The sequence below is a fragment of the Chiloscyllium plagiosum genome, chromosome 1 (genome assembly GCF_004010195.1).
Source record: "Chiloscyllium plagiosum isolate BGI_BamShark_2017 chromosome 1, ASM401019v2, whole genome shotgun sequence".
Lineage (NCBI taxonomy): Eukaryota > Metazoa > Chordata > Chondrichthyes > Orectolobiformes > Hemiscylliidae > Chiloscyllium > Chiloscyllium plagiosum.
In genome coordinates, this window is record NC_057710.1 from 142834364 (window position 1) to 142859734 (window position 25371).

The window sequence follows — 25371 nt, forward strand, 5'->3', positions numbered from 1 at the left end:
CTAGCTCAGGCTGGCCTACTAATTTTTTTTTGCAAGATTTTCTCTGTTTATTTCAGATTTCCAGAATCCGCATTGTTTTTTTTTTAAAATTTTGTTGCTTTTACTGCAGCGCGTTGAGTTTATAGAAAGTCACTCAAGACATGACACTGATGGACGAATAATGCTGAGCAAAGGCACCCACCGCCCAAGCTTTTTATACCTTTGCAGATGCATTTCCTGTATTTTCTTTGTGACATGCTGCGTGACAGGCGGACACGTTGAAGGCAGGACTTCCTGGCGACGTGTTGTAACAGGGGCTGGAGTTTTACTTTCAATTCCTGGACGAGTGGGTGAGCACTTCTTGTCAGGCGAGAAGAAGAAAGCCTGGACGACGGACCGGTAGAGTATGTGAGAGGGAGAGAGATACGAGGCGGGGGGAGGGTGGGAGGAGACTTGGGTTTTTTTTTTGTCTCTGTCTGTTGTTGTTTGAAAGCTGCAAATGGAGGCCAGCCTGACCTGTGCGGTTTGCCTGTCGGTGTTTGAAAACCCCACCACCCTGCCCGTCTGCTCGCACAATTTCTGCAAGAAATGCATCCTGGAGTGTGTCACCAAATCCTTCTCGTACGGCCTGGACTACGGCGGCAGCAGCAACAACATCTGGAAGAACAGTCAGCTGGAGTGTCCCCTCTGCAGGAAGAGCAACTTCATCGCCGAGGGAGCCGTCAACATGCCGGGCAACACCACCTTGGCCGAGGTGGTGAAACTTTTCCGCTCGCAGCAGCAGCAGCAGCTGGCGGTTGGAGGCGGAGGCGGGCGCGAGCCGGAGCCGTTGGAGCCGATGGCGGGCGGCACGCGGGCCCCCGGCGGCGAGCGCGAGCTCTGCCAGCGGCACCCGCACAGGAAGCTGCAGCTCTTCTGCAAGGTCTGCAAGCAGCTGGCGTGCGGCCAGTGCGTCTCCGAGGATCACCGGGGGGTCTTCCACGCCGTCAACCTGGTCGATATGATCTACCAGGAGGAGAAGGTAAGGGGTTGGGTGAAAGGGAACACCCCCCCCCCGGCTTCTCTTATCTTAGCCTTTATCTCCCTCCCTCGAATGGCGCTATCCAAAACAAGGTGGGACCTTAAGATTGCAGTTAGACCACCATGTGGATGTTTACGGTTGAAAAAGTGGCCATTCAAATTCTACATTTTAGCTCTTGGTGCATGCCCTGTAAATTAGGATATGTCACCTGGACATACAAGTATTTTTAAAATTGATGAAGGTTGTTAAAAATCACCCAACACCATGTTATAGTCCAACTGGTTTAATTGGAAGCACTAGCTTTCGGAGTACTGCTCCTTCATCAGGTGGTTGTGGAGTAAGGAGCGGCGCTCTGAAAGCTAGTGCTTCCAAATAAACCTGTTGTTGTATGATTTTTAACTTTGTACACCCCTGTCCAACACCAGCATCTCCAAATCATGTTTATTTCCTTGGTACTCTCTCAGTCAGAGACTTCCACATCCTCCACATTCCTCTAATCCTTGGTCGAACAGGCCTGAGGGGCTGAAGGGTCTATTCCTGCTGCTATGTTTCTTTCACCTGTTATTGTACATCTAAAACTTCTGGCTGTTGATTTAATTGCTAATAGATATGCGTTCTTATATGCTCTCTACCTGTGTCCCTCATAATTTTATACAACTGAAATACTTCCATATCCTCCCAAACCTAAATGAAACCTTGCTTAAAGAGGTTCAAGTATGGCAGCTCTGGATATAGAGCTATGAAACAAGGATAAAGAAAGGAGTGAAAACAATTTGGGTGTAGTATTATTATTTAAAAAATAATAATCATAGCTGAGAGGAGATTAATCAACTAAAGGAGGTACAGAATATTTGACCTTATCTGGACTGAGGATATATGAGTTGAGCTCAGAAACAAAAATGGATCATCCACATTCATTGGTGTTTACTATAGACCCCAGAACAGTGGGAGGGAGTTAAAGGAGCAAATGTGTAGGTAAATTTTTAGGTGCAAAAGAATTTGGCAACAATTGTTCGGGTCTTAAACTATCCAGATATGAACTAACATATGAATAGTGTGAAAACCACTGAGGACAATTTTTTTTTTACTGTCTTTGTAACTTTGTAACCAGTCCAATGAGAGAGGAAGCAGTTCGAGATTTAGTCTTAGGAAATGAGCCGGGCAAGATGATGAGGTGGAAGTGTTGACCATTTTGGAGGTGATGATCATGATAGTTAGCTTTAGCGTCATTATGGAAGAGGACAAAGTTAGAACAGGAGTAAAAGTAGAGTATAGGTAACCTTCACAAAGCTGAGAGATGATCTGGCAAAAATGGGCTGATTACATCAATGTTTTCTCTAAGCTACACAGCTGCTGGAAAGCTCCACACACATCCATTAGTGTGTGGATGAATGGCTTCTGCTGCTACTATGTATAGACCTCAGAGGTCATAGAGATGTACAGCATGGAAACAGACCCTTCGGTCCAACTTGTCCATGCCGACCAGATATCCCAACCCAATCTAGTCCCACCTGACACCACCCGGCCCATATCCCTCCAAACCCTTCCTATTCATATACCCATCCGGCTGCCTTTTAAATGTTGCAATTGTACTACCCTCCACCACTTCCTCTGGAAACTCATTGCATACATGCACCACCCTCTGCGTGAAGAAGTTGCCCCTTGAGGTCCTTTTTATATCTTTCCCCTCTCACCCTAAACCTAGGCCGTCTAGTTATGGATGCCCCCATCCCAGGGAAAAGACATTGTCTATTTATCCTATCCATGTCCCTCATGATTTTATAAACCTCTATAAAGTCACCCCTCAGCATCCGACGCTCCAGGGAAAACAGCCCTAGCCTATTCAACCTCTCCCTTTAACTCAAATCCTCTTGGCAACATCCTTGTAAATCTTGTCTGAACCCAAATTGATAAAGATGCTGTCTTAAACTGGTCAGACACCAAATCAGCTTGCGTCTACATTCGTAGCAGAGCTAAATGCTCTTGACAATGTGGACACAACTGCCCCTGAAGCCTTTGCAAGAGGAGCCAAAATATGCAAAGGCCCCCTATTTTAGACAAGATTCATCTATAAAAATTCTTAATTCTACTTTGAGGCACAGATCTGAATCCTAGAATTTTTTTTCAAGGATTCATTCAGATTAAAGGAGGCTGACTTGTCAGACTACTTGTTATTTTTACTGACCAAAGAGAGCAAGAGATCTGAATGATATCAAAGCAAGCTCTATAGATGACCACCAGGCAATTGATATTGGATCTGGCTTGGAAACAGACAGACTTGTCTGCAATTATTGCAGACAAATCTGAGAAGGGCTAATGAGTGCTGGGATCCAGGAAAATTAAATTGAATTGGGCTGCGAATAGGTTCTTTATCAGTTGATTTGGAGACCACTTAGGCTTCCATATTTTAAGCATATATTACAATGGCCCAAAGGCATTGTCACTGGACTGTTAGTCCAGAGACCCAGGTAATGTTCTGGGGACCTGTGTTTGAATTCCCTCAAGGCAGATGGTGCAATCTGAATTCACTTTTTAAATAAAACAGGAATTAAGAGTTAAAAACGATGACCATGAATGCTTTGTCTATTGTTGGAAAAACCTATCTGGTTCACTAATGTTCTTTAAGGAAGGAAACTGCTACCTTTACCTGGTCTATGTATGACTCCAGACGCACAGCAATGTCCCTCTGGGAAATAAATGCTGTCCCATGATGGAATTTTAAAAAAGAGTCCACTTTCTCCATGTATTCGTATACTGAACGTTAGTTCTCATGTGGAAGTATATCCTTTCTCCTACAATCCACAGGTCTTTAAATGCAGCAAGTGCAATGTTTCAAGTCCAAATCAGAAGTCATCAAATAAACATTTTCCACTTATCAAGAAATTCCATAATTATGCCATTCTAGATATTATTTTATTTTTAAACATACAAGTGCAAAATAAATTTATAGGGAATGCTGTTTGCATCAACTTGAGGACATAACAAATCAATGGGACATGTTTAAAAGCAAGATACAAAAGATGTAATGTAGGTGTGACCCCACAAAGAGAGAGAGTAATTGCACCAAATCTAGATTACCTTGGTTATCCAGAAGCTAACAATTTAAACTGAAGCAAAAAAAAGAGCCTCTAAAAAAGTAAACTTCAGAAAACTCAGAGTATAGAAAGTATAGGGATGAAGTGAAAAAGAAAATTAGAAAAGCAAAGAGAGAATAATTTTTAAAAATTTGGCTTGGAAAATAAAGGAAAATCCAAAAGTGTTTTCAGTAAATTAAGAGTAACAGGATTACTAAGAAAAGGGTTGGGCCTCTCAGTGATGTATATGGTAAGTGCTGCTCACATCCTCTGAATGAGTCTCTTTTTTTCCCCTCTGTCTTCATAAGAAAGAGGGTTTGCTGCAGACATTCCAGTTAAAGAGGAGGTGTGTGAAGGAGTAAATAAGCATAATCAGATGGGAAATACTGGCAGGATCGACCTGCTTGAAGGTGGATAAATCGCCAGGGCTGGATGAGTTGTATCCTATGCTGTTCAAGGAAAGCAGGGAAGAAATAGCAGATGCTCTGAGAGTCATTTTCCAAACCTAATTCGATATAAGTGAGCTCCCAGAGAATTAGAAGTCTGTGCACGGTGTACCGCTATCCAAAAAAGGTGCAAGAGATAAGCTAAATCATTGTAGACTGGTCAGTCTGACTTTGATGATTGGCGAATATTGAGAGAAAGGATTAAGTGTTACTTGGGAAGGCATAGATTGATCAGAGTAGTGAGTATTATCTTTTTGCAGTAAGTTAGGCAATGTCATTAACTTTATTGAATTTTTTGAATAAGTAACAAGGAAAATTGAAGGTACTACAGTGGATACAATAAACGCTGGAGATCACAGAAGACCAGGCAGTATCCATGGAGCGAAAGCAAGCTAACGTTTTGAGTTTAGATGACCCTTCATCAGAGCTGTTTTAGTAATGCAGTTTATAAGGTCTGTCATGACAGTCTGATCAGAAAAATTAAAGTGCAAAGGATACAGTGGATTGTAACCAGTTGGATCCAAAATTGGTTTGGCGATAGAAACAAAGGTGAATAGTCATCAATTTCTGTTTTTGTTTAGATTTCCAGCATCCACAGTTTTTTTGGTTTATTAAATGGTAATGGTTGATGGCTATTTTTGTGAATGAAAATTGTTTTCCACAGGTGTTCTATAGGGTCAGTGTTAGCTCCCTTGCTATTGGTCATATATATTAATGATTTAGACTTAACTGTAGACGGCACAATTGGGAATTTGCAAACCATGCACAAGTTGGCTGGGTAGTTGATAGTGAAGAGGATGGCTGTTGTATGCAAGATGATATCAATGGTTTGATTGAGTGGCTGGCAAAGTGGCAAATGAAATTTGATCCAGAGAAGCACAAGGTTATGCATCTGTGGAGGTTATGCAAACAAAGCAAGGGTACTGAGGGGAGTAGCGGGAGTAAGAGACTTTGGAGTGTATGTCCATAGGTCTCTGGAAATAGTAGAATAGATACATATAAAGAAGAAGTATTGGATTCTTTCCTGCATTGGGCAAGCTATTGAATACAAGAGCAAGGATGTAATGGTAGAACTATTCATTTTATGTACAGTTTTTTGTTTTTTTCCAATTTTCCTATCAATCAATTTTGCTGTAATTTACAGATTTTTTTTTTAATCAATACCCCCTATACTTAAGTCTTCATTCATTGATAAGTATTTATGATCAGTTTACTGCACGAGTCCTGGTCAAAAGCCTTGCTAGATTCCAGGTACACAACTTTAAAAATACCCTCATCAGCTCTTCCTGTTGCTTACTCAAAAATTTCAATCAAACTAGTCAGACCACAACTTTCCCTCAGCAGATCTGTGCTGAATGTTCTAATTTAGATTGTGCTTCTCTAAGCTATGATTTACATTTTTTCTCAGAACTTTTACAGTAACATGCCCACCACTGACTGGACACCCAACTAATTACTGGCCATTCATCAATTTTTAAACATTTATGTTCCACTCTTCTGGGACCGTAGTTGTAACCAGAGGGCATTGGAAAATTATGATCAGAGCCTCTGCTATTTGTAGCCTCTGTTAGTTTGAATTCCTTACTAACCTTGGATGATACATTTTATCTGGGTCTGATGGTTTTCCGCTTATGCTTCCTCTCTGTTTGTATCTCAATATGTGCTATTTCTATTGCTTTTCAATAATTTTTTTGTGGAATATACAGTATTCATTGAGAACCATGTCCTCGTCTTGCACCTTCACAGACATGTTAACTTCTTTAATTGACTTTCCTCTGGTCTTGGTTATCTTCCACAGGGTAGTGGAAATCTGGAACTCTCTCCGATCTATAAAAAAACTTTTTTAAAAATTGTCAATTAAAAACTTCAAATCTGAAGTTAATAGATTTTTGTTGAATATAAAGGTTTATGCAACCTAAGTAAGTAAATGGAGTAAAGGTGCAGTATAGTCATGATCTATATAACTCAAGGGGCTAAATGGTCTAATCCTCATCCCAAATTCAGTTGAGAGGAAAAGAGAGGACTGCAGATGCTGAAGATCAGAGTCGAGAGTGTGGTGCTGGAAAAGCACAGCAGGTCAGGCACCATTCAAAGAGCAGGAGAATCGAAGTTTCGGGCATAAGCACCACACTCTTGACCCAAGTTCAGTTGATAACACCTGGTACTTCACACATTGAAGTCTTTACCAGCTATGCTCAGTTCATTGCACTCTTGCCACTGAGTCATAAAAGTGTTCTGGGTAGACGTTTCAACCCAGGACTTGAACATCAAGATCAAGGTAGACATTTCAATGTAGTACGGAGGGTGTCAGAAGTGCTATCTTTCAAATGAGCCATTAAACTAAGGCCCCATCATCCTGTTGAGGTGGATGTAAATGATCTTGTTCTATTTTGGAGGAAAAACAGTGAATTACCCGGCTGTTCTGGCCAATTGTTATCCAGTAATCAAAAAAGTAGATAATCTGACCATTATCACATTTGTGGGAGCAATTTTGCTTCCATGTTTTCTGCATTGTAACAGTGACTTTATCAGCTGTATAGCACTTTGAGATGTCCATTAGTTGTGAAAAGAGCTTTTTAAATGTAACAGTTTCTTTAATCGAGAGATAATAGTACCAGTCAATGACATTCTCAATAAGTGTACAGTTTGCTATGTGATGTGCTACCGAGTGGAAGAGCAGTATTACAAAATTTTCATATTGTTACTAGCTAATTTAAGTTTGGAAAATGACTTTAATATTGTACCTGCAAAACCGAAACATGCATGTGCACTTTTCACAGCTTGAATACTTCAATAACCTGAGAGAACTGAGGCAGCTGAATAACAGACTAAAGGTTGAAATTGCAGACAACCCATCAGATTTGGAGGTAAGAAGTGTTGGTTGTTAAGTGAATATTCTTCTCCTAAAGTTCCATAGTCCAAGTGGTTAATTTCTTCCTTATCGTTAGACAGATTGGACCAAACCCTAGTGCTCATCTCAATGTGAAATGCTAAAATCACAGTGGAAATTCAGTAATTTTTCAGAATTGACTGTTGGATACTTGGTGGTGAAATGTTTTACAATTTTTACTATATTATGCAGAAACTATAATCCAATGATTGGCACAAGCTGATGTTTATCTGTTTATCTAGTACGTTTTAGACTATGACAAAGAAATTATTATAACTAAGATCGATAGGATTTTGGAGAAAGTGGAATTGAAGAAAAGGCAGTTGATAGATGAAATTGAGAAGAAGAAAGAGTGGAAAGAGCGTGAGCGTAAAGCTCGACTGGAAAGAAAACGAACACAGAAGAAAACAATTGAGGAGTACCTGAAGGAATGTGAAAAATTAGTAAACGAATGTAACCCTGTGAATTTTCTGAAGGTAAGTCATCTTACTGGCTCATTGTGTGAATTTGATAATTGGTTAGCGGCTCGTGTCTCTGCATGATTAATTTTTAAATTACTCTACTCATCCAGTAACAAAATCAGTATGCAGCCAATTGTTCATAAGAAATTATATCTATTCACTTTTGAAACACAGATATGGAAACTTGGGAGGTAAACATCTGGCAAAGCTGATGTATTTTTAATAACTGCTGATGTTATTGACTTGTCAGTGGGAATTACAAGAAAGTTACAGATGGAGTTGGGAAAATCATGGGATTTGGTTTGAGTAAAAACAGTGCTGCTAAGTTTCAGTTACACCAAAAAAGGATAAGGTTTTGTTTTGTTTAGATGTTCGGTCATTAATTTCAATCACTAAGTAAATCCTCACGTTTAGCAACACTTGCTTTAGTTAGTCCTCCTGGCATAATTAGCTAATGTGGGTTGACTTATTGCAACAAGTTCATGGCCTTTCTCAGCACACTCACTGCATGGCAACTGTGGCAACATTATAGACTGTGGTTCTTGACTATATCAAATCATAGAAAAGAAAGTGTCTGACTTGGTTCATTCCACTCAATTTGATGTATTGAACAGTCGTGCTTGTTGGAATGATTGCTCCTGGTTCATTAAGTTAGGAAAATTGGAAGGTTTATCATAGCTGTTAATCTGACTTATCACTGGTCTTGAATGTGAATGATTTCTTCTAAAACCTCACTTATGAAATTCGATTGATGGCTTACATAAAAGCAACTCTGAACATCTTGTATAAAAACAGAAATATTTGAAGTGTAGTCAGAAAAAGATTGGGACAAAAGAGGGACAGAAAGGAAGGCTGTAAGGAGAAGCCTAGGAACTGTAGACCTGTGAGTCTATCATTAGTGGTAGATAAGTTGTTAGTGGGGATTCTGAGAGATAGGATTTACATGCGTTTAGAGAGGCAAGGTCTGATTAGGGATAGTCAATATGGCTTTGAACATAGAACATAGAACAATACAGCACAGAACAGGCCCTTCGGCCCACGATGTTGTGCCAAACATTTGTCCTAGCTTAAGCACCCATCCATGTACCTATCCAATTGCCGCTTAAAGGTCACCAAAGACCTTTGTGTGTGGGAAATCGTGTCTCACAAACTTAATTGAGTTTTTGAGGGTGTAACCAAAAGGATGACTGAGGGCAGAGTGGTGGATGATGTCTACATGTTCTTTAGTAAAGCCTTTGACAAGGTTTTGCATGGTAGACTAATTAGTAAAGTCAGATCACATGGGATTCAGGGAGAACTTCCCAATTAGATACAAAATTGACTTGACGGTAGGGGACAGAGTGGTAGTGGAGTATTGTTTTTTGGATCGGATAACTGTGTTCAGTCATGTTCCATAGGGATTGGTCCACTTTTGTTTGTAATTTATTTAAACTATTTGGATGAGAATTTAGGAGGTATGATTGGTAATTTTGTGGATGACACCAAAATTGATGGTATACTGGACGGTGAAGAAGGTTACCTAAGATTAGGAAGGGATTTTGATCAATTAGGCCAATGGGCTGAGGAATGGCAGATAGTTTAATTTGGATAAATATGAGGTATTGCATTTTGGTAAAACAAACAAGGGCAGGACCTATGCAGTTAATGGTATGGCCCTGGGTGGTGTTATCAAATAGAGAAACCTAGAGATTCAGGTACATTGTCCTTCGAAAGTTGTAGGACATGCAGGCAGGGTAGTGAAGAAGGCGTTTAGTTTAGTACGCTTGCCTTAGTTGCTTTAGACTACAGAATATAGGAACTGGTATGTCAAGTAGAGGTTGTACAGGACATTGGTGAGCCACATTTGGAGTTTTGGTTGCCCAGTTATTGGATGGACATTATTAAATTGGAGGGGGTTCTGAAAAAAAATTCATTGAGATATTGCCAGGATTGGAAGGTTTGAGTTATATGGGTAGCTCGGATAGGCTGGGACTTTTTTCACTGGAGTGTAAGAAGTTGAGGGTTGACCTTTTTAAGGTTATAAAATCATGAGGGCCATTGGGATGGTAAATAGCAAAGATCTTTATGCTGGAGTGGGTGAATTCAAAACGAGGGGAGTATTTTAAGGAGAAAGATTTAAAAGGGACATGAAAGACAATATTTTCACACAGGATGGTTTGTATATGAAATGAGCTGCAAGAGGAAGCTACAACTTTTAATAGACATTTGGATAGGTACATGAATAGGAAAGGTTTAGAGAGATATGGGCCTATGAAGGCAAATGGGACTAGTTTAGTTTGGGAAACTTGGTTAGCATGGACAGGTTGGACCAAAGGATCTGTTTCTGTGCTGTATGATTCTCTGAGATCATCTTGTGGAGCAGATAATGCAGATAAGGTACTACTTATGTACTTTGGCAGCATCTCCTCAATGAAGGCAGATGTAATGTTGCAGTAAAATTGGAGATAGTAGTCATATTGTATTAGAGAGAAGTAAAAAGATGAATTTAAAAATTTAGGACTTCTTAATGTAGAAACGTTGCCTGGTACACATGATGCATTCTAGGGAATTCTAAGGCTTAAAGTTGTAGCGGCTGTGCCACTGTTTTCCAGTCTCCTTCCAATATCCGGGTGATACAAGAGGAATGGAGGATTGCACATGTTATGCATTTGTTTAAAGGAAATGGGGATGTGGCAAGCAATCTAGCTTACAATCAACTTGTAAAGTTTTAGAGCCAACAATCTGAAACTTTTTTTTATTAATATTCAGAAATATCTGGGCTAATAAAAGAAAGTCAGAATGAATTTGTTAAACATACATCATGTTTGATGAACTTTTTTGTTCTTTTTATGAATGGTCGAGAAAGTTGATGTGGGTGGAGTGGTGAATGTATTGTGTATATGGCTGGATTTTCCTCTTGCAAGTCGAGAAACACTGCCATTTTCCTACATTGAGTTCCTAATCGATGCAAATCAGGCTATTCGTACAGAATTTTAATCTAGTATTGAGGGTGAGTTGTAGTCGTTAATATTGGAGTTATAGTAATAGACCTTCAGGAGGACTTCGGCATTTTGTTGAAATCAGCAAACACATGGCAAGTGATCTTTTCAAGCAGTTGTTAAAGGTAACAACAGGGCCTGTTGCAAGAAAGGCACGGTGTAGCTTGAGCATTATACATAGAGCGAGGAAGTCATGAAGAATAAGCATCCAAGAATGCTGGGCTTCGGAGCAAGAGTATTTTTGAGCCTGCTCCACTGCTCCATAATACAATAAAATTATGACTGCAATCAATCTTCTGTGAACAGCTCCCACCCCTCCCCGCCAATGCCACCTACCCAACCCATAACTTATGACTTTAATTCAGCCTCGATTGTCTCTGATCTTTAATAACCTGGTTTCATAATTTTTGTGTATTTGTGAATGATATTAAAAATGGAAAAGTCATGGGGCTGTGGTAGGATGGCTGCCAAAGAGTTTAAGAAAATTACTGTGGAGTTACAGTAGAAATAAAATAATTGCAAGTGGACAGAAACGTGGCAGATGAAACTCCGCATAATTAACTAACATTCCATGTATGTTGAAAAGCTGTTTAACACTGCCATTGAATTATCTAGAAAAACAGTGCTGAAAGTACAAGAGTAGATTCAATTCTGATTACATTTACTAACTGCTGAAATCTGATAATGAAAACAATCAATTTGAAGACTGAGGCAGTTGTGCTGAGTTGTATAGTGCTCCGGCCAGGTTGTACCTTGAATTCTGTGTTAAATTTTGGTCTTGGAGGAACCAAGGAAGTGTGCCAGCTTTGGAAAGCAGGCTTGAGAGGACTACAAAGTTGATCTCTGCAGAGATCAGAGAACCAGAAACTGAGTTTTGAAGGATTGAGGTCTTTCTATGTAATAAAGGCATAGAAATAACTGTAAAATTTATTATGCCAATATTTCTAATGCATTGCTTGTTTCATTTACAGGTGGCCTGTGACCTAAATGAAAGGTAACTAAAAAAGTCTACAGTACATTAGCTTTGCAGATGCTTTCCTGTGTTAATTGCCTTTTCAGTCCAGCTTTCTTTCAATGTTAAGAGCATCTTTATAACTATTACCTCCTTCAGTTATACAACCCTTCACAAACTCTCCATCTTTAATTTTTGGACTTTAGTGCATTCCTGACTTCTTTTATTCCATCATTGGCAGTCATGTTTTCATTTGTTTAGGTTGTAAACTCTGGAATTTTCTTCCTTTAGATATCTGAACAGATTGATTAGAAAATTTTACTACACACGATTCAAGCAGGTGGAACCTGAACCCAGATCTGCTAGCTCAGAGCTAAGGATACTACCACTGCACCACAACAGGCCCCAACATAAATTCCCTTACTGGGAATCGAACTAGGATCATGGTGGTGAAATGGCAAGATCCCAAACATTAGACCATGAGGGAAGCTACCACTCTTTAGAAATTTAGTTAACCAACCAGTTCAGAGATGCACTGATGTACCTCTGGAGAAGGTGGGTCTTGAATGCAGGTCTCATGGCTCAGAGGCAGGAATGCTACTATTGCACCACAAGAAACCTAAGGCACCACTCTGTAAGAAACATTAAACTTTACCTCATTTTTTCTGATGCCTGCATGTATTCTTTGGTTACTTCTGTGAAGCAACTGCTATGTTTTACTTCATCAAAAGCACTCATGTAATTTCTAGCTATTATTACTTGAGTTAGTCTTCCAATACTTAATTGCTGCTAGTTCAAGGTGATAACCAAGTGCAATTCTTTGAGTGTGAGTAAAATTCTAAGAATCAAAATTTAAACCATTAATAAAATATACATGTAATATGTAAATAGGAACTTTTAATTGAAGATTATACCATCATTTTATAAAATTCTTACTTGCTGTCATAGTATCATCTAAATGAAAATCATGCTATCATTGTGTAATTATTGATGATTTATCCATTGTTATAGAAATAATGTTTTAATGAATATAAAATGAATGATTCCTGGTATTTGATTTAGCTCTTTGAAGAAGTAAGTTATATTGTAAATAAAAGGGAATCAGTAGATGAATTGCATTAACTTTCCAGAATGCATTTGAGAAGGTGCGCATCAAAGGGTATTGTGAAAATAGGGTATTCATGACATAGGCTGTAACATATGACATGGATAGAAGTTTGGCTGGCTAACAACAAACAAAGAAGGAATACATTTTCAGGCTAGAATTAGAATTAGTTTTATTGTCACATGCACTCATGTGACTACAGTGAAAAGTTGGCAAGTTGCCACTTAGGACATCTTAGTACAAATGTACCTAGATACAGATTAATAAATACTGGGGTGGCATGGTGGCCGGTGGCTCGGTGGTTAGCGCTGCTGCCTCACAACACCAGGCATCCGGGTTCGATTCCCGCCTCGGGCAACTGTCTGTGTGGAGTTTGCACATTCTCAACTGTCTGCGTGGGTTTCCTCCCACAATCCAAAGATGTGCAGGTCAGGTGTAATGGCCATGCTAAATTGCCCATAGTGTTAGGTGCATTAGTCAAGGGTAAATATAGGGTCAGGTGGGTTGCTCTTCAGAGGGTCAGTGTGGACTTGTTGGGCTGAGGGGCCTGCTTCCATACTGTATAGAATCTAATCTTAAATTCCTAGTAAAAAGTGAGAAAAGTAAAGAAATAAAAATTTCAGAATAAGTCCTTCCAACCCAGTCCACAAGAGCTCTAGATCTTCAGTCCGTGCTGGCTATGCCTCGAGGCCGGGAGTCTGTGCAAGTTTCGCTTCGAGGTTCTTGAGGCTAGGAGTCACGCTGATGCCTGGATCTGCTACGACTTCACTCGAGTCTCAAGGGCAGGAGGTAAGAAGAAAGAAGGGAAAAAAATACGAAAGGAGGAAATAAAGAGAAATGAACAGAGCGGATGAGTTCTGACTGCGGAATCCAACTCTGCCTCCATCTTGCAGAGTTTGTCACAAATGATATACCATGGGGGTCAGTGTTGGGGCCTTAACTCTTTTTACAATTTATAAAAATGATTTGGATGAACGGATCAAAGTTTTGGTAGCTAAATTTGCAGATGACACAAATAGGTAAGTGAAGTTGTGAAGGAGCTTACAAAGGACTGTAGATAGATTAAGTAAGTGGGCAAAGTCCTGGCAGTAGAGCATTACACTGGAAAGTGAACTTGTCCATTTTGGCAGAAAGAATTTTTTTAAAAACATGTTATCTAAATGGTGAGTGGTTGCAGAGCTCTGGGATGCAGAGAAAGATCTGGTTAGTAATACATGATTCACAGAACGTTAGTATGCAGGTACAATAAGTAATTGGGAAAGTTAATAGAATGTTATGTTTATTGTGATAGGAATTAAATGCAAGAGTAAGGAGGTTATGCTTCAATTATCCAGGGAATTGGAGTGCTGTGTACAATACTGGTCACTGCATATATGAGAAGATGTTAATGTATAAAACGCAGTTCAGAAAAGGTTTACTGGACGAATACCTGGAATGCTTTATTGCAGTCCTTATAGATTACATGCCCACATCGATCCTGTTTGTTATTACTACAAAAAGATTTCAATCATGTTAGTGAGACATGATTTTCCAAGTGCAAAGCCATGTTGACTATCCCTAATCAGTCCTTGCCTTTCCAAATATACGTATGAATCCTGTCCCTCAGGATTTCCTCCAACAACTTGCCACCACTGATGTCAGGCTTACCAGTCTATAGTTCCCTGGCTTTTCCTTACCACCTTTCTTAAATAATGGTACCACGTTAGTTGACCTCCAGTCTTCTGGACCCTCACGGCGGCATGGTGGCTCAGTGGTTAGCACTGCTGCCTCACAGCACCAGGGTCCCAGGTTCAATTCCAGCCTCGAGTGACTGTCTGTGTGGAGTTTGCACATTCTTCCCATGTCTGTGTGGGTTTCCTCCGGGTGCTCCGTTTTCCTCCCACAGTCCAAAGATGTACTGGTCAGGTGAATTGGCCATACTAAATTGCCCATAGTGTTAGGTGCATTAGTCAGAAGAAAATGGGTCTGGGTGGGTTACTGTTTGGAGGGTCGGTGTGGACCCGTTGGGCCAAAGGGCCTGTTTCCACACTGTAAGGAATCTAATCTAATCTCACCTGTGACTATCAGTGATACACATATCTGAACAAGGGGCCCAGCAATCACTTCCCTAGCTTCCTGCAGAATTCTAAGCTGCACCTGATCAGGTCCTGGGGATTTATCCACCTTTGTGTTTTAAGGCATCGAGCACTTCCTCCTCTGTAATATGGACATTTTTAAAGATGTCACCATCTATTTTCCCACATTCTGTATTTTCCATGTTCTTCTCCACGTTAAACACTGAAGCAAAATACTCGTTTAGTATCTCCCCATCTCTTGCAGTTCCATATTCAGGCTGATTGTTGAGGGTCCCTATTCCCTCCCTAGTTACCCTTTTGTCTTTTATGTATTTATAAAATACCTTTGGATTCTCCTTAACCCTATTTGCCAAAGCTATCTCATGTCCCCTTTTTGCTCTTCTGATTTCGCTCTTCTAAGGATTCACTCAATCTCTGCTGCCTGTACCTGAGATCTGCGTCCCTTTTCTTGACTAAAACCTAAATTTCTCTTGTCCTCCAGCATTCCCTACACCTACCAGTTTTGCCTTTCACCCTACCAGGAACATATTGTCTCTGGACTCTCATCTCATTTTTGAGTCTTTCTGTTTTCCAGCCATCCCTTCACCTGTGAACATTCGCCCCCAATCAGCTTTTGAAAGTTCCTGCCTGATACTCTCAAAAATGAGGAAACAGTTTTTTTTCTCTGAGAGTTGAGAGTCTTTGGAATGCTTCTCAAAAGGCGTGGATGAAGAAATTTTATTTTTAAAGCACTGGTAGAGAGATTCTTGATTTCCAAGTGGATGAAATATTATCAGCAATATCCAGGAATATAGAGTTGAGGTTAAAATCCAATCAGCCATGATCTTACTGAACGGCAGAGCAGTTTCGAAGGTCCAGGTGATCTATTGTTGTTCCTTGTTCATATGTTTGTATGATTTAGATCAGTAAAAATCCAGAAATGTTGTAATCCCCTTGAGGTGCTTAACTTTATGAACATGACAGATCAACCCAGGTTAGCCTCTTTGCCTTTAATAAAATATTTTCTTTCTACATTCAGTGCTGGTGCTGATATTATGAATATGTTTTTAATTTTTAAATCTAATAGCCGGTAGTTGCATTTCTAGCAATGTTTGAACACTTGATAATGCACTTTTCATTACCCTTTGGACTGTATTTTTCAGAGCAGTCCATTCCTTTTAATGTACAAAGTATAATAATAAAACAAAATTATTCCAGACTTTGAACTTTGGCATTGAGAATTGAGTGTTCCCAACTGTAAAGTTTGATTGGTACTGTTACGGGGTGGTTTCTGTAGCATGACCTTCTTAAGTAAGTTTGCCATTACATTTGATGAGCTAAATAAATTAGCTTTTCGTTAATATTGCAGTTATTTATTACTATATCTTGTCTATTGTAGTTTTCATTTGTACTTTATTCCCTAAAGGGTAAAGAGCAACCTTGCTATCGTCCTTCCTACTTTAGAGAAGCATAATGAATTGACTTGTCTGCAACCACATCAGTTTCTTGTAAAACCAGTGTTGGACAGTATCTCTGCACTTCAGTTGACCAAAGATACCGAAAAGCCTAATAGCATCTTGGGTAAGCTTTCAGTTTTAAAAAAAATGTAGATTTTTGTAATTTGATTCTATATTAAAAGATTTTGTCTTTCATATCTGAATGAAGCTTCACTAATATGATGCAAGTTTTATCTGGCTGTAAGCATCACTTAAATCTTAAGCATTGGCAATGTCTATTCAATACCAAGAGAACACAGAGTGGTAGCATTACACCTTTTTCTGTTCGGGTCTTAATGGAACAAATTTGGCATAATCAGTCACAGAAACCACAAAATGGTTGTCGTGGTAAATGGAAGAATTTTATAGAAGTACTATTCTGAAGTTGTGATTGAGGTAAACTATTTGGGACACAGAAGAGGTCTTTATGCTAATTGTAACCATTTATTCTCAACCTGTGAGCTAGTGATGTTGGCACTGAGGGCTTAAAATGGAAGATGCACCTGATGTGGTTTCGTTTTTAATATTTGTTTCTTTGTCTGATATGTTTAATGACTTTGCAAATTGGAACAGTTTGAAACCAATTTTTCCATTGTTTGACCATCACAAAACAGGATTAGTTTTGATTATTACAAATGAAAGCACATTGGTCTGTCATTGTGACCCACTCAATTCAATAAGATTTCTAATGCTGATTAAATATTTTCTATCATTTTCAAGATTTAACTCTTGAAATTTTTATTACTGTTCTGTAACTTCTCTTCAGTCTTTCACTCCTTCTTGCTTTCATTTCCCTTCAGCATCCCAGTATAGTGATCTGGTATTAATACTGCCTTAATTATCTCATAACCTACTCTTGGAAGTTCTAGTGTAATACATCTAAAATGCTTTTTCAATTTGACAGTATTGATTCTGGGGTCACCTGAAGATGTTGGCACATTTTGGTTACAGGTCTTGCAAGCTTGCTACTGCAGGGCTGCAGAATGTGCCTTCTGTATTCTGAGTTCAAATCTAGCTTCTCATTTAAGTGGCCCAGGCATTGATAATTTTCATAAAATAGAAGGATCATGGATTTTCGATGAAGAGCAGGCACTGATCTACATGATATTGAGCTGGATATCAATGAGTCGTATCCTGTGACATTTGTTGTCCCCATTGTCTTGTGTTCTTTGCAACTCTTCTGATTAGCAGCATTCATTATGTCTTGATCTTTCAGATTCTTTCATTTCCTTATCAAACGTGATTAAATCCAGTTTCTTATAAATAAAGTAACATGCAAAGCATCTGTGATGTGCCTGGGCTGAGTGACAAATGTTGTACGTGTGGCCTATGCCAACTAGAATACTCACAGATGGAGATTGTTTGTGGGTAACTATGAACTTGATTCATTAGCAATGTAATCCTTGTAGTTAAGGCTTGTTTTTAGGGCAGATTTTAGCAGACAGCACACTGTTAACATAGTTTGTGTTGCTGCCTGTGATAAATCTGAGCCTCTTGAGAAGAAATCTAAGCCTGTCAAAACAGAACATGGTTAAATCTGTTAGCATAGTTCAATAGGTAATAGTCTGTCAGAGTTAGATGCTTTTGCTGGGAGCTTAAAATTCTGTCCAGCTCTTGAAGCTCAATGTGAATGAGGGTTGAATTTGTACTTGAAGAAATGTACTTAATAAAGTTGGTTTCCTTTAACTTTATGATGAATTTTTAGGTTGCATTTTCAAATAGGGTTTTGTGCTGAGAAAGTCTGTAGTTAAAAATAATGAAACATATGCAATCAATATTACATCACTGTAGTAGATTACTGTGTATGGCTATTTGAAATGGCAGGAATACTACAGATTATATCTGTTAATTTTATTTTCCAGGTACTGGCAATACTGCAAGTGAGCTACGCACAGGTGGCTACCAATTTAAAACTACCTTAAAAATGTGGAAGCAGCCCAAGGAATTTAAAGAGCCAAAGTTTGTTGTAAGTTAACTTTAACAGCTTGACATTATTATATACATAACCAGGATTACATTTGCAAGTAGTTTTTTTATAATGCAAAGTAATAATTTTTAAAGTAAATATTAAGACATCTATGAATTAAACAAACCTCTTTTTCAGCCAGAAACTATTTTTGAATATGGCTGTTATGACCAGATTTGGTGTATTTCTGCAAAAGAAGACCATCAAAACATGAGTCCAGAGGTATGTTAGTACAGTTTGGATCTTTACACTGTTCGTTCATTTAGCTGTCACTGTTAGGATTTCTACAGAAGGAACATTTCCAACAACCACCTAACACCAGTTCCTATAAGTAACTTGTCCTCTGCAAACCAGAAACTTTATGTTGTTATGAAGTATTAAAGTTAGTTATGAAATTAAGAAATAAATAATGAGATCAATTTATGTAACAGTTCAATGTTCTTAAGTCATTTGAAAGTGTTTCACTGGAGGTGCCAGTGTTGGACTGGAGTGGTCAAGGTCTGAAGTCACATGACACCAGGTTATAGTCCAACGTGTTTATTTGAAATGACGAGCTTTTGGCGCACTACTCCTTCATCATGGGTAGAAGACGTTACTAGCTATCACAGGAACTGGTTGAGTAAAATATCATTGATGCATTCAAAAGCAAAATGACAAGTTCTTTTTCTGTTGTTGTTACAGGAACTGCGCTATAAACACTATCAATCCTACAGAAAAGACTGGAACTGCTTTGTGACTGAAGGGTATGCTGATAGTGAAAATAATCTCGAGCCTTCACTGTCTTCAGTTCCTGTAGAGCTGCTCAAAACACCTAATGGAGTACAGAAGCCTCATGTTAAATTATTCAGTTTTGGTCAATCCATTAAAAAAGTGAAAAAGAAATTCCGTGGCAATTTATATGTGCCTTTGCCTCCTAATTCAGGATCCACTGCAAGTATCCCATCAGTTTCAAACTCAGAGATGTCATCACCCTGTGCTTTTGAAAAATCGCTTATTGTGGAAGATAAAAAGCAAAAACATGATCCTGTTCCTCCTACATCAGTTCCATCTGAAACCATCTCGAGCATCACAAGCACTGTCGAAAACCTGCCAACAGCAGTAACAGCATCTCTTCCAGTTACTCTGAGCTTATGTTCAACAATGGCGAGCTCTGACAAAACAGGTGAATGTCAGCAAAAGCTATTTAGCTCTGATGCAATTGGTTTTGCTGTATCTAAGTGCTCCAGCTCACCATCCAAGCAAAAAGAATCCAGTATTTCAAATGTTGGTATCGGATTCCTTAAGCCCACAGTCACCTGTGGAAGTTCACCGTCATCCAAGTTGCCCAGTGGCTTGACATTTGCAGATACCTCCGCCAACAAATTAAAGGATCAGCAAGCACTGTCAACATCAACGAGTTTCACGTTTGAGAAGCCTGGTTCATGCTGTTTTATGAGAATTCCAACCAGTACTTCAACTTCTGTGTTACACAATAAAACTATATGTGAGTCAACTGGTAAACATACGAAACATCAAAATAGCCAAACGAGCTACAGCACATCATCCACTTGCATTAGCAAAGTGCTTTTGGATTCAAATGGAACATCATCCTCTTTTCAGTTTGGGAAAGGGAAAGAACAGTGTTCACAAGAAAGCTCACCAAAACCTGATTTGTTTGGCACTTCAGGACTCTTGAGTGGTCAAGTCAAGCCAGCGGCGTCATTTTCCTTTTTCAACTCTGGAACTGGAACGTTGGATTTTTCATCCAAACCTTTTCCCAGTATAAAATCAACAACCAAATCAAGTGAATCTTTGAGAAACCCAGAAAATCCAGCTGGTCTGACAGGTTCAACTGTTGGAAGAGATCTAGCTAGCCCCTTTAAGTTTTTACAAGTACCCCGAAGCAATGTTCCAACTTTGAATGAAGAGCAATGTTTGTCGACTACTAGCAGATCCACCACACCAAGTTTTGATTTTAAATTAGCAGATTCTGGTATTGTCACATCAGCTTCAACTTTATTCACTTCGCCATCATCAGGTTCCTCAACCTCAAGCCGAACACTGTGTGAACAAAGCTGTGTAACATCTCAAAGCAGCTTTAACCCTTTGAAGCATGTTGCTAGTTCTGCTGAAACATCCTCTATTTTCACCAGGACCAATTCAATTGGTTCTAATTCAATGGTTTTTACACCTGCCTTTGGTCAAGAACCCACTTACTCAATCACTCAGCAGCAGAGCACTGCAACACTAGACAGTGTTACCAAAGTGAAGGAAATGTCAACCTCAGGACTGTCAATAAGTGCTGAAACAGTTGCTTTAAGAAACTGTAAAGGTTTAACTCCAATCACTCCTCCAGATATAGCAAGAGATGTACCTGACCTTGTTACACTTACCCAAGTATCCAAAAATGATGTTCCTAATTTGAATGAAAAGCCATTTGTATCAAACTCCGATTTTAAGTTAGAAAATCCAGATATTGTCCTGTCTCCTCCATTTTTGCTTGCTTCACCATCATTTGTTTCAACTTACTCCAATTCCTCATCATTGTCAACTCCTGTTGCACAAAATGTTCTGCCAACTCAAAACAGCACAAAGCCATTGAATCTTTTTGCTAGATGTGTTGAAACGACCTCTGTTTGCTCCAGGGCAAATTCAATCTGCTTTAATGCTGTAACCAGTCTCAATCAAGGTTGCACACCAACAGTCAGTCAGCAACAGAACACTGTTAGGCCAGCTGATGTTGCCAAAGTGAATGAAATACAAACATCAGAGTTGTCAATATATGCTGAACCATCTACGTTTAACAGAGCACATTCATTCGGTTTGAATTGCAAGGATTCGTCACCAGTAGTAAATCAGCAGAGTTCTGAGAAAGCACCAACTGATATTGGTGTTGAAACCCACAAACTAAAAGAAACTTTGCTGGCAGAAACATTAACTTCTGAACCAGAAATATTTCACAGGATCGAATCTGCTAACTCTGGCTGTGTGGATTTTGCAGCAGGTTTCAACAAAGGGCCCCCTTCAATCAGTACACAACAAACTCAAGTTCCATTTGTTGATGATGATATCAAAACTTGCAAAACAAAATCAGTTGAAGTGCCAAAATCTACACAACAATCAGTAATTGGGAAAATTCCTTTCTCGCAACTTGGTAATGCAACATCTATCCCCGAAAATCCTTTGGGGAGACGTTGTAGTGATACAGATGAAGAAGGCAAAAACCCTCTAATATTTGGTGAGCAAAGTTGCAATACACAAGTATCCCATATAACTGAAAACCAAGGTTATTCTGATGACCGCCAGAGTTCTGTTGTCACTAGTGAGATGGAACATCCAGATAGCTTAACTGCTAAAGAGAGCCCATATCTTAGCAGAAGGAGATGGACAAATATTGAACCACTAAATTTGTCACACACAGGAGATTCTGCATGTATTCCACAGTCTATTGCATCTGTTGCTAGTAGTTTTGCAGAAGCTAGTAATGGTAATGCACAAGAGGACATCAAGAGAATAGCAACAGATTGCTCACTCTTTACTGCCACATCTCCAGTTTTTTGCCCAGTTTTTAAATTTGGTGCGGGTAATGATTTTCAATTCACACTGGGTACAAGTAAACTAACAAATTCCACAGAACCGCAAGAGAAGAACGAGGAAGATTGTTTTCTGTGCAGCTTTACAATGTTACCATCCCCTCCACCAGTTAATGATCCAGCTACCGTCTTAGATGCAGAAAATGTTCTCTTTTCTAACAGAGGAAAGCTGTACTGCTTTGAAAGGATGTCCTTGCGGTGGAAGGAGCGAGCATTTGGAGAAATCAGAGTTTTAGAAGATAAAATAACAAAGTTATCAAGATTAGTGATGTGGAATGCATCTAATAAATGCTGTGCCAATCACTGGATCACAAGAGATCTGGAACTAAAGCATGCAAAGACCAGTAATCGCATCTGGACTTGGCACGCACTGGATTATTCAGAGAATAAGCAGGTCCTTGTAGAGTTTGCTGTGCACTTTAAACTAAAAGAAATGGCTCAGCTGTTCAAACAAGTCATTGAGACAGTGCAGAGCACAACTGGGATTGCTGAGTTAACAAAACAAAAGAATGATCAAAATGGAAATGATGGTCATACTTCACTTGGAGCATCTGAATTGAAACAAGGAGGAAAGTTTCTACGAGGTAAATCTCATGACTCTTTATAAATCTTTCAATACAGCATTATTTTAGTCTGTGCTGCTCAAATTGCTTGTATATGTATCAATAAAAGAATTAATGGAATGCTTATCCACATTAGTAGCATTTTTAACAACCATAGACATTTGTTTTTATTTGAGCAGCAGTGTAAATCGTATTTTTTTACTCGAGAATATAAAACACAATGTAACAGCCTAAGTGCTTGGAATTCCAAGTTTTTGGGAGCAAATATAAAAAAACTTGTTTGTAAAGTTTTTTTTTCCCCATTAATTTTCTGTCCTCACCTACTTCATCTTGCACTTGACTCCTTGCTGGAAAGGGGTCATCTTATGGCATGTTATCCATAGAACTATTTCCTCCATAGAATGTATCAGCCGACAATTTGACTGTGAAGTACTGATTCTAATCTCTTTTTTTTGATGGATGATTCTTCCACCTTAGTCAATCACAAAACAATGTTATAAGCCAGGAATCCATCTGAGGGATTCATCTGATGATATAATACCGTCAATAGTTTATGTTGGCTTTCACTTCAGAAGGCTGCTACAGAGTCATACAGATGTACAGCATGGAAACAGACCCTTTGGTCCAACCTGTCCATGCCGATCAGATATCCCAACCCAATCTAGTCCCACCTGCCAGTATCCAGCCCATATCCCTCCAAACCCTTCCTATTCATATATCCATCCAAATGCCTCTTAAATGTTGCAATTGTACCAGCCTCCACCACATCCTCTGGCAGCTGATTCCATACACGTACCACCCTCTGCTGCTGTTCTTACAATATTTAATAATTGAAGGCACACATTCATCTGCATCAGTAAAAGTTACTGCTAAAATGGTCTTTATGATGGCTGGAGCTGATTTCATTTATTCCATAGTGCTAAAGAAAATGGGCTATGCCTTAGATGAGCCACTTGACGATCATACTTCATTTTTCATTCATTAATAGGATGTAATCTTAGCTGATTGGGCCAGCATTTATTGCCTATGTCTTGTCCTTGAGAAGGTGTGAATGAGCCACCTTCTTGAACCATTGTAATCCATTTGGTATTGGTACCCCCACAATGCTGTTGGGGACGGAGACTCCGAATTTTGACCCAGCGACACTAAAAGAACAGCAATATATTTGCAAGTCAGGATGCTAAGTGGCTTGGAGACGAATTTGCAGATGTTGGTGCTCCCATGTAGCTACTGCTTGTCTTTCTAGGTGGTAGTGGTTGTGGGTTTGGAAGGAGCTGTTTTAGAAGGATTAGTGAATTTTTATAATGCATTTAGTAGTTGGTACACACTGCGACTATTGAACGTTGGTAGTGGAGGATATGGATGTGGTGCCAATCAAGTGAGCTGTTATTGTGAATGGTGTCAAACCTCTTGAGTGTTGTTGGAGCTGCATTCATCCAGGCAAGTGGGGAGTATTCCATCACACTCCTGATTTGTGTTGTTTCAATGGTTAACAACGCCTGGGGATCAGAGATGAGTTACTTGCTTAGTCTGTGACCTGCTGTTGTAGCCACAACATTACTATGACAAGCTGAGTTCAGTTTCTGGTCAATGGTATACACCAAGATATTGATAATTGAGGATTCAGCAATAGTAGTGCATTGAATATCAAGGGCAATGATTAAGTTCTCTCTTGTTGGAGATGTTCATCCCTGACACTTGTGTGGCACAAATGTTAACTTGTCAGCCCAAACCTCGATATTGTCCAGGCCGTGCTGCAATTGTATATAGACTTCTTCAGTATTTGAGGAGTCACCAATGTTGTTGAACATTGTGAGGTCATCAGTGAATATTCCAACTACTGACTTTACGTGAGGTGGCGGTGATATCATTGATGAAACTGCTGAAGATTGTCGAACCTAGGACACTACCCTGCAGAACTCATGCAGAGATGTCCTGTCATAACTTTGAAATTAATTTTCTATTCTACCATCACAATTTGATCTGTGCACTTTTTTTATGAATTTAGCCATGGTTTCAAGAAAATATCTGAGTGCTTTTACTATCCGCCTCAATAAGAAAACAAAGAAATGCATATGCTGGAGATCTGAAACAAAATGGATATTAATGCTGAAACTCAGCTGGTCTGGCAACATCTGTGGGGGGGAAAGGTAGAGTTTTCAAGTCCAGTGACTTTTCATCAGAACACATCCTGTATCGAAGCAGGAATGGAGCTAATTTTGGATTTTGTGACAAAAACGAAATCCTCGAGAGACAAGAAATTTGAAATAACAGAAAATGCTGGAAATACGAAACAGGCCAGAGATCATCTGTGCAAAGAGAAATCAAGTTAATTCAAAGTTTGTGAGAAGATTTGTAGCTCGGATGCTCGTTGTTGTGGTTCTGTTCGCCGAGCTGGGAATTCGTGTTGCAGACGTTTCGTCCCCTGTCTAGGTGACATCCTCAGTGCTTGAGAGCCTCCTGTGAAGCGCTTCTGTGATCTTTCCTCCAGCATTTGTAGTGGTTTGAATCTGCCGCTTCCGGTTGTCAGTTCCAACTGTCCGTTGCAGTGGTCGGTATATTGGGTCCAGGTCAATGTGCTTATTGGTTTGAATCTTTGGATGAGTGCCAAGCCTCTAGGAATTCCTTGGCTGTTCTGTTTGGCTTGTCCTATAATAGTAGTGTTGTCCCAGTCGAATTCACGTTGCTTGTCATCTGTGTGTGTGGCTAATAAGGATAGCTGGTCGTGTCGTTTCATGGCTAGTTGGGTGTTCATGGATGCGGATTGTTAGCTGTCTTCCTGTTTGTCCTATGTAGTGTTTTGTGCAGTCCTTG

General features: G+C 39.4%; 1 protein-coding gene across 2 annotated transcripts in view; it reads left to right on the forward strand.

Annotated features, from left to right (window-relative positions):
- The first annotated feature begins 235 nt into the window (after positions 1-235).
- LOC122554085 overlaps positions 236-25371 on the forward strand; it is a 33675-nt gene continuing 8539 nt past the window's right edge. The window contains exons 1-8 of one of the 2 annotated variants that reach the window (XM_043698549.1): positions 236-1000; positions 7301-7387; positions 7653-7886; positions 11821-11843; positions 16387-16541; positions 18319-18422; positions 18561-18644; positions 19104-22578. In XM_043698549.1, the coding sequence (XP_043554484.1) occupies positions 479-1000; positions 7301-7387; positions 7653-7886; positions 11821-11843; positions 16387-16541; positions 18319-18422; positions 18561-18644; positions 19104-22578 (4684 nt within the window). In that variant the 5' untranslated portion in view covers positions 236-478. The remainder of the gene's footprint in view (positions 1001-7300; positions 7388-7652; positions 7887-11820; positions 11844-16386; positions 16542-18318; positions 18423-18560; positions 18645-19103; positions 22579-25371) is intronic. The other variant, XM_043698541.1, reaches the window with a different exon arrangement.